General features: G+C 39.3%; 2 protein-coding genes and 1 long non-coding RNA gene across 3 annotated transcripts; 1 reads left to right on the forward strand and 2 right to left on the reverse strand.

Annotated features, from left to right (window-relative positions):
- Positions 1-100: 100 nt before the first annotated feature.
- Positions 101-2,766, reverse strand: LOC309490822 (uncharacterized protein). The gene is made up of 3 exons (XM_082160108.1): positions 2,100-2,766; positions 1,212-1,380; positions 101-870 (listed from the first exon to the last, which is right to left on the reverse strand). The coding sequence occupies exons 2-3, from the start codon at positions 1,378-1,380 to the stop codon at positions 314-316; spliced, it is 726 nt and encodes a 241-aa protein (XP_082016234.1). The 5' UTR covers positions 2,100-2,766; the 3' UTR covers positions 101-313.
- Positions 2,767-2,962: 196 nt separating this feature from the next.
- Positions 2,963-6,120, reverse strand: LOC309490830. The gene is made up of 3 exons (XR_014202840.1): positions 5,117-6,120; positions 3,726-3,894; positions 2,963-3,361 (listed from the first exon to the last, which is right to left on the reverse strand). It is a non-coding gene; the product is annotated as an uncharacterized lncRNA (long non-coding RNA).
- A 1,075-nt stretch (positions 6,121-7,195) lies between these two features.
- Positions 7,196-14,732, forward strand: snupn (snurportin 1). The gene is made up of 9 exons (XM_082160105.1): positions 7,196-7,386; positions 7,559-7,723; positions 8,965-9,145; positions 10,120-10,224; positions 10,790-10,886; positions 10,995-11,092; positions 11,801-11,878; positions 11,969-12,049; positions 13,869-14,732. The coding sequence occupies exons 2-9, from the start codon at positions 7,566-7,568 to the stop codon at positions 14,169-14,171; spliced, it is 1,101 nt and encodes a 366-aa protein (XP_082016231.1). The 5' UTR covers positions 7,196-7,386; positions 7,559-7,565; the 3' UTR covers positions 14,172-14,732.
- The last annotated feature ends 1,124 nt before the right edge of the window (positions 14,733-15,856 follow it).

The following is a 15,856-nucleotide window of genomic DNA, read 5'->3' on the forward strand; positions in this document are numbered from 1 at the left end:
AAGTAATCTGAGCGCTCCTGCCTTGTTTTTTAAGGCTATGTAGGCTATTTGTGAATCCATTCGAATCATTTCTAGTTAAAGCAATACGCCACACCAAATGTTGCTGAAATTATTTATAATTATTTCTTGATCTTCCAAAATGTGCAGCTAACATAGTCAATCTTTAATAAACAAGATATTAATAATACTACATTTCGTTTTAGTATATTACGTCTCAAGAACACAACATTTGTTTTTCAAGAGTTTTAAAAGTGTTTATTTCTACAAAACATAAAACTGCAAAACATCTGCATAATCAACATAATCCTCAATATTATTGGAAGTCGAATCTTCCCAGTAAAGTGTTGTGCTTGTGTTTTCTGTTAATGTGAACCAGCAAGTTCTTTTTATTTATTTGAATGCCGCAGTGTGTGCAAGACACCCTGACTTGCTGCCGGACACGTACTCTTACTGCTGACGATGGTGCTACTGCTGGGAATGGAGGTCCTTTTGCTGGGAATTGGGGTACTTCTGATGGAGGTCCTTCTGATGGATGTTTGTCTGCTGGGAATGGAAGTCCTTCTAATGGGGATAGAGGTATTTCTGATGGAAGTTCTGCTGTGGATGAAGGTCCTTCTGATGGAGGTTCGTCTGCTGTGGATGGAGGTCCTTCTGTTGGGGTTGGAGGTATTTCTGATGGAGGTACTTTGGCTGTGGATGGAGGTGGTGCTGCTGGCGGCACTATGGGTGGAGGCTGTCTGTATGATGTATTTTTACAAGTTGCTAAATGTTTAATCAGAGCATCTCTTCTGATTAATGTTGATGTGCAGTAGCAGCAGTGAAAGTGTGGTGTCTGTCTGCAGCCTAGACCACACTTGATGATGACAAAACCTAAAATGTAGAGAGAATTAGTTTGGTTGGTGTTAGGACACAGCTGTACAGTTAAAGGGTGATATTTAAAGACTATTTGCCAATCTGAGTCAAAACATCCCACCATCAAACGGTGCCGGATGAGTTAGAAGCTGAAATTTGTATGGAAGAAGAAGCAGCTTAAGCATGTGAAATGATAATAGTGATGCTTTACTTTGCAATCACCACTAATTATATGTTTTTACCTTCAGATTCGAGGGAGAAATGATCAAGGCCAAAACGTGAAAAACAGAAGTGTTGATAAACTTACACACACAGTATAATTAAGCTGTATAAAGTAATTTAAATGAATTCACACACACCTTCCTGTTGAACAGCGTTTCGATAGTGATTTGTAACATGATTTTGTGCCTCGTGTAAATGTTTATGCAGCATTGTACAGTAGTCACAGTGGTACATGTTGCAGCACACCGAGCATCTCTCAATGGAGAGAAGGGGATCTTGTCCTCGCCTCAGGATTGTCGGATGCATCTGTGCAGGTTAAACAAACACACACCATTTTAACATCTGTCAGCAAAAATAAATATGTTTAAAAATTATGATGACTTCTTGTCAATACACACACTGACCACACTTGCTAAAAGTTGCCATAGGCAATGTCCACCTGTGTATTGTTTTTCAAGCACACCGTTTGGATAAACAGTAGCTAGCTCATTTAATGTGCTATCAATAGTGTTGATCTATGGAAACTTGTTTCTGCCATGGAATAAAAAATAAAAAAATAACTTTTTATCTTGCAATTCTGACTTTTTTCCTCAGAATTTTGAGGTATAAACTTGGAATTGATGGGGAAAAGCCAGAATTTTTAGATATAAACCCACAATTACAAAAAGTAATTACGACTTTATCTTGCAATTTAGATTTCCTTGGAATTGTGAATTTATATCTTGCAATTCTGACTTTATTTTTTGCAATTCCGAGTTTATAACTCACAATTCTGACTTTTTTTCTCAGAATAGTGAGATATAAACTCGATTTTGCAAGTTATACAGTCCGAATTGCAAGATATAAACTTGAAATTGCGAGGAGAAAAAAAAACATAATCCTCATCCTCAATATTACTGGAAATCAAATATTCCCAGCAAAGTGTTGTGCTTGTGTTTTCTGTTAATGAGAACCAGCAAGTTCCTTTTATTTATTTAAATGCCACAGTGTGTGCAAGACACCCTGACTTGCTGCCGGACACGTACTCTTACTGCTGATGATGGTGCTACTGCTGGGAATGGAGGTCCTTCTGATGGAGGTTTGTCTGCTGTGGATGGAGGTCCTTCTGATGGAAGTTTGTCTGCTGTGGATGGAGGTTTGTCAGCTGGAGATGGAGGTCCTTCTGATGGAGGTTTGTCTGCTCTGGATGGAGGTCCTTCTGATGGAGGTTTGTCTGCTCTGGATGGAGGTCCTTCTGATGGAGGTTTGTCTGCTGTGGATGGAGGTCCTTCTGATGGAGGTTTGTCTGCTGTGGATGGAGGTTCGTCAGCTGGGGATGGATGTTCGTCTGCTGGGGATGAAGGTCCTTCTGATGGAGGTTTGTCTTCTCTGGATGGAGGTCCTTCTGATGGAGGCTCGTCTGCTGTGAATGGAGGTCCTTCTGATGGAGGCTCGTCTGCTGTGAATGGAGGTCCTTCTGATGGAGGTTCGTCTGCTGTGAATGGAGGTCCTTCTGATGGAGGCTCGTCTGCTGTGAATGGAGGTCTTTCTGATGGAGGTTTGTCTCCTGCGGATGAAGGTCCTTCTGATGGAGGTTCGTCTGCTGTGAATGGAGGTCCTTCTGATGGAGGTTCGTCTGCTGTGGATGAAGGTCCTTCTGATGGAGGTTCGTCTGCTGTGGATGGAGGTCCTTCTGATGGAGGTTCGTCTGCTGTGAATGGAGGTCCTTCTGATGGAGGTTCGTCTGCTGTGGATGGAGGTCCTTCTGATGGAGGTTCGTCTGCTGTGGATGAAGGTCCTTCTGATGGAGGTTTGTCTCCTGCGGATGAAGGTCCTTCTGATGGAGGTTCGTCTGCTGTGAATGGAGGTCCTTCTGATGGAGGTTCGTCTGCTGTGGATGGAGGTCCTTCTGATGGAGGTTCGTCTGCTGTGAATGGAGGTCCTTCTGATGGAGGTTCGTCTGCTGTGAATGGAGGTCCTTCTGATGGAGGTTCGTCTGCTGTGGATGAAGGTCCTTCTGATGGAGGTTCGTCTGCTGTGGATGAAGGTCCTTCTGATGGAGGTTCGTCTGCTGGGGATGGAGGTCCTTCTGTTGGGGTTGGAGGTATTTCTGATGGAGGTACTTTGGCTGTGGATGGAGGTGGTGCTGCTGGCGGCACTATGGGTGGAGGCTGTCTGTATGATGTATTTTTACAAGTTGCTAAATGTTTAATCAGAGCATCTCTTCTGATTAATGTTGATGTGCAGTAGCAGCAGTGAAAGTGTGGTGTTTGTCTGCAGCCTAGACCACACTTGATGATGACAAAACCTAAAATGTAGAAAGAATAAGTACAATAATCATTAGTAAAATAATACAGTTTTATACAGTTTAGTACAGCGATCCGGTAGAGGTTTTGGGATAAACCGCCTTTAACAATGATAAAAACCAACATAAAATAAGACAGAGATTGAGACAAAAGAACATAAGGGGAAAAAGCAACATAAAAGAATAAAATAAATGAGCCTATAACTTTTGGGCTAGGGAATATTAATCATTTGACATTATATGTTTTTACTTTCAAATTCGAGGGAGAAATGATCAAGGCCAAAACGTGACAAACAGAAGTGTTGATAAACTTACACACACAGTATAATTAAGGTCTATAAAGAAATGTAAATTAATTCACACACACCTTCCTGTTGAACAGCGTTTCGATAGTGATTTGTAACATGATTTTGTGCCTCGTGTAAATGTTTATGCAGCATTGTACAGTAGTCACAGTGGTACATGTTGCAGCACACCGAGCATCTCTCAATGGAGAGAAGGGGATCTTGTCCTCGCCTCAGGATTGTCGGATGCATCTGTGCAGGTTAAACAAACACACACCATTTTAACATCTGTCAGCAAAATATATACATAAAAAACCATCCATATCAGTCAAAATCGAACCCTTAACATGTAACTGTGTGCTGTGTTGTGTTGCATCTATGTTGCGTCTGTATTGTGTCTGTGGTGAGTTGTGTCTATTTTCCTGTAGCTCAAACAGTAGAGCGTTGGTGCTTGCAACCAAGGTCATGGGTTTGATTCCCAGGGAAAGTAAGAACTGATAAGAATGTAAATGTGTACCTTGAAATGCAATGTAAGTCGCTTTGGATAAAAGTGTCTGCCAAATACGTAAATGTAAATGCTGCGTCTGTGTGTTGTGTCTGTGGTGTGGTGTGTTGTGTCTGTGGTGTGTTGTGTCTATATGCTGTGGTGTGTTGTGTCTGTGGTGTGTTGTGTCTATATGCTGTGGTGTGTTGTGTCTGTGGTGTGTTGTGTCTATATGCTGTGGTGTGTTGTGTCTATGTGCTGTGGTGTGTTGTGTCTGTGGTGTGTTGTTGTGTCTATATGCTGTGGTGTGTTGTGTCTGTGGTGTGTTGTGTTGTGTCTTTGGTGTGTTGTGTCTTTGGTGTGTTGTGTCTATATGCTGTGGTGTGTTGTGTCTGTGGTGTGTTGTGTCTATATGCTGTGGTGTGTTGTGTCTATGTGCTGTGGTGTGTCGCGTCTGTGATGTGTTGTGTCTGTGGTGTGTTGTGTCTATATGCTGTGGTGTGTTGTGTCTGTGGTGTGTTGTTGTGTCTATATGCTGTGGTGTGTTGTGTCTGTGGTGTGTTGTGTTGTGTCTTTGGTGTGTTGTGTCTATGTGCTGTGGTGTGTCGCGTCTGTGATGTGTTGTGTCTGTGGTGTGTTGTGTTGTTGTGTCTATATGCTGTGGTGTGTTGTGTCTGTGGTGTGTTGTTGTGTGTATATGCTGTGGTGTGTTGTGTCTGTGGTGTGTTGTGTCTGTGGTGTGTTGTGTCTGTGGTGTGTTGTGTCTTTGGTGTGTTGTGTCTATGTGCTGTGGTGTGTCGCGTCTGTGATGTGTTGTGTTGCGTATGTGTTGTGGTGTGTCAGTGTTGTGTCTGTGGTGTGTTGCGTCTTTGGTGTGTTGTGTCTATATGCTGTGGTGTGTCGCGTCTGTGATGTGTTGTGTTGCGTATGTGTTGTGGTGTGTCAGTGTTGTGCTGTGGTGTGTCTGTGTTGTTCGTGAGCTGCACTCACCGGAACATTATTGTCATTTTCTGGGGCCGGACTCGGACTCGGACTCGGACTCGGGACAGTCCCAGAGCCAGAGGTGAAACTCATCTTCGGGAGAGGAGCTGCTGCAGCGCTGACGGTGTTCACTGATAGCCGTGGAGTTTGTGAGAAAAGAAAGAAGAGAATTTGGGGAGTTTGAACACATTCTTTTTTGTCTCTTCTTTTTTCTGTCTCGCTGGGGTAGCTGCGTTTCATTATTAATCCTGACAACTTCAACTTCACTCTACTGCAAATGCTTTCGCTGAAACTAGTTCAACCGACTCTGCTCTGCGGCTGTAACTTTCTCTACCTCCCCCTCCTCCTCCTTCTTCTTCTTTGGAGTATTTGGCGTTTTCCGCACCATTCCGCCACCTACTGTTTCCTCTCCTCACATGCATGGATGTAGTGACGATCATAGACGTGATGATGGGTCTAAATTCCATAAACAAATGCTCTTAGCATGGTCATTAATCTACAAACATAACTTCTCCCCACATAGGTGCTTCATCTGGAATAATCAGCTTATTAAATTCAAGAATAAATCCTTATTTTATCAAACTTGGTTCAATAATAACATAATTCTAGTATCCCAACTATTAAATGATAATGGATCATTGCTGAATTATTCTAAATTCCTTCACACTTTTGGCATTCCAATCACCCCAAGAGAGTTTGCAATTGTTATGGATGCCATCCCATCTGGTATTTTAACTCTCTTAAAAGGGGCTGGAAAACCAGATTGCCTACCAGATTTGGACCCTAAGTTGACCTCAGTTGGTAATATTTGTTTCGCAACCACAACGAGGAATAATAATCGTAATATTCGCTCTTTATTCCAGAGAGATGTCACCAGCACCCCTAATGTTGTTCCCTATTGGTCTAACTTTGTTGACAACCTGAATTGGGGGAATATATGGAACCTTCCTTACAAATACCTCCTTACGAATAAAGTAAGAGAAGTCTCTTTCAAAATCATAAGTATTAAGCATTAACTCCTTAGGTTTGAGCTTGACATATGTGTTAACTGTTCTTTATGTGGAATATGTCCGGAAACAATGGTACACCTGTTCTGGCAATGTCCCTACACCATCACTTTCTGGAAAGATCTGTCCCGATACATTACTGTTAAACTTATTGCTGATTTTTCTTTGTTGTGGAAAGATGTACTGTTTGGTTTCCATGATAATAAAAGTAAAAAACAGAAAGAAATATACCTAATTAATCTATTGATCATTTTAGGGAAATATCATATTCACAAAACCAAATTTAGTAATTCTAAACCTTCTTTTATTGCTTTTGGTAAGGAGACTGAACAGTACATCAAATCCATCCATGATTCAAAAAATAAGAAGGCTGCTAAAACCATTCAGTTATGCTCTATCTTTAATGTATTAATTAATTAATTAATTAATTAATTAATATTTATTTATTTAGTAACTCCCCCTGGCTCTGCTCTTGTCTATATATATATATATATATATATATATATATATATATATATATATATATATATATATATATATATATATATATATATTCTGTATTAATGACTCTGTTTGTGTGTTCTTATTGCTTGTATCGTAAAGATTTAATAAAGATTAAAAAAAAAATGGTAATGATGTAACACGCTTCGTGAAGCTTCGAAACCTTCTAGCTCGTCGGATTCGTGTATATATTCAGATAGATAGATCCCGTTTTTAATATTTTATTTGATCAGTAATTTATTTAATAATAATATAAAAAATAATAATGTGATATCCTGACCATACAAAATATGAATATAGAAGTGAATTGCTTATTTATATATAAAAAATTATTATTACGTTATATAGGATTTATTTGGGGGTACACAGTAAGTCAAATTGGGATACATATTATTTAGACCAGTTATAGACAACATCTGCAACGCTAGTCTCACTACATACTCTATTTCCTCTTTTTTGTAAAGCTTATTTGCTTTAGAACTGGCAAGGGTTTACTTTTCGAGTCATATTCTTCTATTGTTTTTTAGATTAATTCTTCAATCGCTGAAACTCTGCGACAGATTTTGGTCGGCCGCGGTGAGGATTGATGACGTCAGCGCGCGCCATTGCGTTTCAAAGCGTGTTTCTCTGCAGAAGTCGGTGTTTGTGTATTTCACTCTTCAGGTTTTCATTCCCTTCGTATTTCTATTACTCAGCATCATGAGCAAAGGATCTTAGAGCAGCTCTGATGGGATTGTGATCACGTGTTTACAGCCTGCAGTCGGTTTATCTGTAGGTGACATGTTGTTGGTGTTTGTTTTGTGTTTATTCAAATGTGATAAGTTAATATAGTTGATTTCCGTTTGCTTTTGAAATACCTAATTGGTCTTATATACATAACCGACTCTTATTATTGCATATAAGTGTCTCAGGATGATGTGAACTCCTGTGTTTGTTGTCACAGGTCCATCATGGAGTCTCTGACCCAGGCTCTCTCCTCCAGCTTCTCTGTATCCAGAGAACCCAACAGCACATCTGCTCCCCATCCTCGCCTGGCCCAGTACAAGAGCAAATACAGTGTTCTGGAGCAGAGTGAACGGCGCAGGAGGTTCCTGGAGTTCCAGAAAGAGTGAGTTAAAGTCACCATGAAATCAAAACGGACAATTCTTAAGCAAACTCCCGAGTATCTGCTTAGCAACTTAAAGGGTTAACGTTAGTTCACTCAAAAATGAAACTTCTGTCATTAATTACTCGCCCTCATGTCGTTCCAAACCCGTAAGACCTTTGTTCATCTTCGGAACACAAATTAAGATATTCCCCCCCACCTCCACAATGGCTGCATAGGTGCACTGGAACAATCCGTTCCTAAATATATGCTCACACAAAAATCGCTGCAAAATATGCTTTCCAACAGGTGTTTTACCATACATTGTAAAACTGTGGACCTATTTTTCCCAACGCCTCACACCCGTACATTCTTCCGTTGAGAGCTTGAATAATAGACACTCCAGCCCAGCGGAGTAATACCGTACCTCACTGCACATCCAATACAAGTCAATGGAGTTGGACAAAAACTACGATAAAACCTGTTGGAAAGCATCTTTTGCAGCGATTTTTGTGTGAACACCCCTGACCACTCTCGGTGAGTTTCACGTCTTTGTAAACGAAAGTTTAATGCGTTTTAGGAAGGATTGTTCCAGTGCACCTATGCAGCCATTGTGGAGGTGGGGGGGAAAGCGAAAGAAACCTAAAATTCTCGGGACAGCAGCATGTCTCCAAATTTCAATCTTAACCGTTCTATTTCATCAGAAACGATCTGTAAACGGGGCTTTAAGTGTAAAATACCGAACTTGTCCTTTAAAATAGTCCATGTGACTACAGTGGTTCAACCTTAATGTTATGAAGCGACGAGAATACTTTTTGTGAGCAAAAATCACCCAAAATAATGGAAGCGCTGCACTGTTTACTCTACGTCAATAGCGTAGGAGAATGACGTGGAAGGGAAGAGATTGTTGAATAAAGCCGTTATTTGGGGTGTTTTTTGCGCACAAAAAGTATTCTCGTCGCTTCATAACATTAAGGTTGAACCACTGTAGTCACATGGACTATTTTAACGATGTCTTTACTACCTTTCTGGGCCTTGAAAGTTGCAATGACGTCAGAAACCTCTTGGATTTCATCAAAAATATCTTAATTTGTGTTCTGAAGATGAACGAAGGTCTTACGAGTTTGGAACGACATGAGGGTTAGTAATTAATGACAGAAATTTCATTTTTGGGTGAACTAACCCTTTAACCACCTACAATCCCCTAGCGACCCTTGGGCTTTATTTTGACACAGTGACACTAATCAAAAACATTATGTTGTCAGGAAAAGGCTGAACTACGTGAATCACGCCCGTCGTCTGGCAGATGGAGACTGGACCGGAGTCGACAGTGAGGATGAGGAGGATGAAGAGAAGAAGAGCCCGCAACAGCTGGAGAACAGCGCGGATGAAGAGGGGATGGAGATTGAGCAGAGGAAAAAGCTACCGAAGCATTACGCCAACCAGGTGCTCACAACATTGTTGACAGAAAAACAGATTTAGTCATTTACATAAACCGGCTATAAAGGGACAGTAGCAAAAACATCTTGTTCATTTAGACGGATTGAAAAGAGTGGAAAATGCCCACACAAAGCTAAAGTAAAGCCCAAAATGTCTAAACACTGAAGCTTTTAATTGTCTTAATGACAAATTATTGGTCAGGAAATTAGCAAAATTGAAGCAAATGCACTAGTTAAAAAGCCATTGCTGTCTCAGATACACATCAAAGACTGAATGAAGTTTATGGCAGAATATGGAGTGATGAATCACTTAAATGCTCCAGAGCGATGTCTTTGAGTATGGGAGAATATTGCAGAATGGCTTGCTTCCCAAAAATAAAAAGTTATCTAAAGAGGAATGATCGGATATTATTTTTCAACAAGACAATGCTCTTGCCCAGAGATCAAGTCCATCAGGCCCATGTTTTGTCCTGGTCAGAGTCCAGATTTGAACCCTAAAGTGAATATTTGGTCTCTCACATTAAACTCAAACAAACTGAGAGACATTTTTCAATTATTCATGAACTGGTTGAAGCCATTAACATTGAGTGGAATAACACTGACTCTTCTTCCTGTAAATATCTCTCTGCAAGTTGGGAAAGGCTATTCTGTGCTAAGTTACTTTATCGGCAGTATTTGTGCAGTTCTTGCTAATTTTCTGACATTGATTTGTGATTAACGTGGTTAAAAGACTAAATGTTTTGCCATTTTTGGCCCATTTTTTTGCCCAGGAGTGTACAATGGTTTTCAATTAAAGATACTAGTAATAACTTATATTTATAAGCTAAAAGTGGATACTTTTACAATATATGTAATATTCCTACTATAATAAATAAGATAAAAATACAAATGTAATGCATTTTTATGATAATGCTGTCTGGAGGTATAATTAACTGTCTTTTAATAGAAAAGTTGTATTTTATATTTGTGTGATATCTCCAGCTGATGTTGTCAGAGTGGTTGGTGGACGTCCCTGCAGATCTGAGCTCTGATTGGCTGATGGTGGTTTGTCCAGTTGGGAAGCGTTCCCTCGTTGTTGCTTCCAAGGTTTGGACCTTTTTCTTTCTTTTTCCATCCAGCTTGCCCATCATGTGATGTGATCAAACATACACTGCTGTGTTTGAATGTTTGGGTTTAGTAAGATTTTGTGTCTAAGGAAAATAATAGACTACTTTTATTAAGCTAGGATGCATTAAATTGATCAAAAATGACTGTAAAAAACATTTAACAGTTACAAAGGCTTTCTATTTAAAATAAATCCTGTTCTTTTGAACTTTCTATTCATCATAGAATCCTTAAAAAAAACAATTTGAAGCATCACAACAAATGTTTCTTGAGCAGCAAATCATCATATTAGAATGATTTCTGAAGGATCATGTGACACTGAAGACTGGAGTAATGATGCTGAAAATTCAGCTTTGATCACAGGAATAAATTACATTATATAATATATTAAAATAGGAAACCGTTCTTTTAAATTGTAATAATATTTCACAATATAACTGTTTTTCACTGTATTTTTTATCAAATAAATGCAGCATTGATGAGTCCTACTGTCCGCAATGATGCAGCCTTTTCTGTTTAATTTTCATGTTTCTCGTTTTATCCGTAGGGATCTACCGCATCTTACACCAAAAGCGGCTACTGTGTCAATCGATTCCCTTCTCTTATCCCTGGTGGCAACAGACACAACTCTGCCCTGGGAAAAGGTCTGTATCTCTGCACCTGTCCTTCAGATTTATTACACTAGAGTGTGCTAGAGGTCCGCCGTTCTGAGCCATCCTGGACAATAAAACTGATAAATATGCTTTCTATAGATTACACCATCCTGGACTGCATCTACAGTGATGTGGACAGAACATACTACATCCTGGATGTCATGTGCTGGAGGGGTCATCCTGTATATGACTGCTCAGTAAGTGATGACTTCCTCTAATGACATTTACATTAACGTTAGGGACATGTGCTACACTTTCAGACCATTTTAAATTAATTATGTTGAAATACACTTATGTTTCTTGCATTAGCAGTCATTTAGTTTTAGATTTTTATACACTACCATTCAATAATTTGGGGTCAGTGATAAAAAAAAAACTTTTATTCAGCAAGGATGCATTAAATTGATCACTGATCGTGACAATAAAGACATTTATAATGTTACAAAAACTTTCTATTTCATATAAATGCTGTTCTTTTGAACTTTTTGATAATCAAAGAATCCCCCAAAAAAATATCATGGTTTCCACAAAAATATTAATCAGCACAACATTTTCAACATTGATAATAATAAGAAGAAATGTTTCTTGAGTGGCAAATCAGCATTTAGAATGATTTCTGAAGGATCATGTGACACTGATGCTGAAAATTCAGCTTTGCATCACAAAAAATAAATTACATTTTACAATATATGAAAATAGTTGTTTTAGAATTAATAGTTTAATTCAGAGTATTACTATTTTTAATTTATTTTTGCTTGTTTCACACAACTTCTTTAAATGACCCCAAGCTTTTGAATGGTAGTGTATATAAATTACCTCATAAATGGCTCAGTATTAAAATGATAGTTTGTTTGCACATAATTCTTTCCTTACGGTTATAAGCACAAGTTTTTATATTTGTACAGACAGAGTTCCGGTTCTACTGGCTGCAGTCTAAAGTGGAAGAGGCCGAAGGTCTTTCTGAAATTTCCAAGATTAATCCTGTAAGTGAACAAATAACTGCATCTGAGAGCAAGGCTGAACTTTGAGCTGAAGTACTTTATCCATTCATGGTCTGTTCTCTCTCTCTGCAGTTCCGATTTGTGAGTCTGAACAACATCAGCTGTTCGACAGAGTCCATCCAAAAAGCTCTTGCACACGAGTACAACTTTACGGTGAGAACATCCACTATTTAAAGTGTAACTTCGCTGATTTTCAGCCTGCTTTGTATTGTTTTAATGTCGGTGGTATAATTAAATTAACATTGTTTACTCTTTCTCAGTTTTACCTGGACCAAGAAATTCACGTTTATTCGTCAGGAATAATCTGTAGTTTTCCCAAAAGCTAGTGTTTGACAGCTCCCGGGCTTTTGTAAAAACTACAGATTATACTTCCGCATTTTTGTGTCCCCGCCCACAGACGGTCAGATCGGCGGAGGGTTATTAACAGAACAGTTGTTTTAAAGGGATACTTCAGGATTTAGCATTAAGCTTTGTTTTAGTAGAAAACTTGTAGTATTTTCGAATTACTGTGCTTTCTACCCTCATATCCCCCTGAGATGAGAGATTTATGTATTTTTTGTCTGGAAAAAATCCTCAGATGACGCAAAAATCGTCATTTTCCATCATCGGAGGATTTTTTGGCCAGAGGCTAAAGACTACAGCCAGTAGTAGGAGCTGTCCCGCATGTTCTCAACCCACCCATAGAGGGTGGGATCTCACTCACAGAATGTACACATAGTATCAGCCGTCTTTCTTTGGAAGCTAAGCTAGCAGGCTCTTCTTCTGTGGAGAAAGCTGAGTAGTAGGGGTTACCATCCTCTTTTTCCCGGACATGTCCGGCCGTCGAGATCGTCCAAAATGTCCGGGATTCGGCTTTTGCTTTCTGCAGTCGCCATTCATTGTTTACATGCACACCTTTTGTTTCAATCTAACTGAATTCATTTCGATTGGTGAATCTGAATGTAGTGTTTACATGAACGTTAAACAAGTGATCGGTTGATGTGCGTTTTAACATTGCTAAGAAAATTCCCGCTCCTCCATGAGAGATACGAGACCAGTGCGTCTCAGTAATCACGCCACCGGCCTCGCGCCGTTCTCCCGCGGCCCTCAGCCTCGTCCTGCTCACCACAGTAAACATGATGAATGGCGACTGTAGAACGCAAAAGCCGAATCCCGGACATTTTGGGCGATCTCGAAATCCCAGGCAAACTCGTCACGGAGTCTCTCTAGTAGCCTAGCCTTGTTGTTTTCAACTGCGCTCTATTACCAGGAGGCGTGGCTTGGGAGTAGCCTCCTAGGGCAGCGAAGCAAGTGCATTCTGGGAGTTGTTGTCTTTCATCCACATAAGCCAAAAATACATTTTCTGGCTTTTCTCAGTCTAGAAAGCTCCAAATTCAAAAATAATTTCACATTTCTTCTACATAAATGACCTATTTTAAATACAGATTCATCTTTCCAGAGATGAAGTATCCCTTTAAGTGTAGGTTTAGCACTGAAAATGATCATACTATGTCTACTCTTTATTGTAAAAATTGTACACTATGGCAACAGCTTTCTTACCTTTTTATAGCCTTTGGCCGATGCCTATAACGATCCTTCACTGGAAACCTAAAGTAACTAATTCCCGCTGAACGTTTACTCTATGAATTCTTGCACCTGGGAACGATACAAGTCGACACCATTATAACTGAAAGTTTGCTAAGAAGTATTTCCTACTAAAGCAAGGCTGAATTTGACTCTGGTAAGCATATCCATAGCAGAATGGTGGGAGTGTCCTTGGATGGCAGTGCATTATGGGTGTTGAAGTATTCCTACCCATTTGGCAAAAGGAAAGACAACAGCCTTTTTTTCTCTACTCTCTCTAGTCCCCTGATATCAAAAAAATTTGCCAGTGGTGAAGTCCCCTTTATTATGCCAAATAGCATTGAATTAGTTGATTACCTATGTTGTTTTATTTGAATAGATGAACTCAAAATGTGTGACATTATTCTAGGTGGACGGGCTTCTTTTCTACCACAAGGAGACGCACTACACCCCTGGCAGCACACCGCTGGTTGGCTGGCTCAGACCCTATATGGTGGCAGATATCTTGGGCATTGAGGTGCCACAGTGTCCCCTCACCAGCAAGCCTGATTATGCTAGTCATCAGCTTCAGCAGATCCTGGAGCACAAGAAAACATCCACAGAAGTTCGGCCAGCCGACCAAAACGGCCGCTATGAACTGGAACACCTCTCCACGCCGGAGACACAGCTGGAGAACTCCCACACTGGTCCGAAAGAGAGCATGGAGGTCTGAGATCCACGAAAAGTTTTAGAGAGCACTTTACTCAAGCCTGCGCATGACCACGGAGAACAGTAACGTGAATGAGTTTTTAATTGCTATATTTAAAATTGCAGTTCAGTGCCAAGTCACCCAAATGGGCCTATTTCTGAAACCTTAATCGCTAGAACGAAACTCCTCTGCTTTTTTTTGCAGATGTTATTTTAGGAAACGTATGTATAAACGGATGTATAATACATCACGCTCTGTTCAGTTTAGCCATGCATCTTTATTGGATTTTATATATAGATGTTTTAATTCAATCTTTTCTGTAGATGTTTGGATCATTAAAGGGATAGTTCACCTAAAAAGGACAATTTTATCATTTACTCGCCCTCAAGTTGTTCCAAACCTTTCTTTCTTCAACAGAAGAAAGAAATTCATACAGGTTTGGAACAACCTGAGGTTGATTACATGACAAAATGTTCCTTTTTAGGTGAACTATCCCTTTTAAGATTCATCTGGTGAAGAAGCCTATGAATTATGTTTTTAAATTTGTGTTGACTTCAATAAAGTTTTACTGTCTGTTTTGTTTAACCCTTTGTCTTAAATATTTTCGAATGTCCAAAAGTGTTTCAAGTCTTGCTTCTACTTCGAGTCAGTACGTTTTTTTTTTTTTAATCAGCAAGGATGCCATAAATTGATCAAAAGTTACAGTAAATACAAAGATTTCTATATTAAATGATTCAAAGAATCCTAAAAAAAATATGAAGCAGCACATCTGTTTTCAACATTGATAATAAAAGCAGCAAATCAGCATATTCAAATGATTTCTGAAAAATCATGTGACCCTGAAGACTGGAGTAATGATGCTGAAAATTCAGCTTTGATCACAGGAATAAATTACATCTTAAAATATATTCAGGTGGAAAACATTTTAAATAGTAGTAATATTTCACAATATTACAGCTTTATTTATTTTTATTTTAAAAATGCAGCTTGGAGACACTTTAAAAAACTTTTATTTTACTGACCCCCACACTTCGGAAAGGTAGTGTATGTTATATATTAAGGTAATTATGAAATCAAAATGGACTATTCTTAATTTTTAAGGAATATTGCCTTAATTATTTTAATGATTTATCCATATACATCATTCTTTTTTATTATTCATGTGCCTTCGTAATCTTTATTTAAAATAACTTCTTGCTGCGGCATCTCTTCTCCGATGACGTGTTTACTGGCGCGAGGGCGGGGCAACCTGTCACTCACATGAGATCGACCAATAGCAAACCACAACCATCCAATCAATTCCAGACGGACAAAATAAAGCCCCGCCCTACATTTTTTCTTGCTCGAGAAGCCGTTTCAGTCGAACATACATCATCATAGTAGAGAAGAAAACACGGTCGCAACTTCTGTTTCATGCCACCTTTAAATATGGTTTTATGTATATATAAAAAGTGTTTTTAACTACCAAATAATGTCTTGTTTCTCTTGCCATCACTGTAGTTTAACTCTTGCAATAAAATGACGGCATCATCAAAATAACCTGAGGGTGTATGTCAAGCGCCTCATACAAAAAAAATCTGCAGGCGGTTATCGATTTGATACCACAAGCTCACTTCCCACAGAACAACTAAAGCGTAATCGGAGAGTTTGGTTATTAGTCAGTAGCTGCTGCTTTCCAGGAACTCACAGCACCTGTCAACCTAGATCAG

This window comes from Leuciscus leuciscus (genome assembly GCF_965113295.1).
Source record: "Leuciscus leuciscus genome assembly, chromosome: 25".
Lineage (NCBI taxonomy): Eukaryota > Metazoa > Chordata > Actinopteri > Cypriniformes > Leuciscidae > Leuciscus > Leuciscus leuciscus.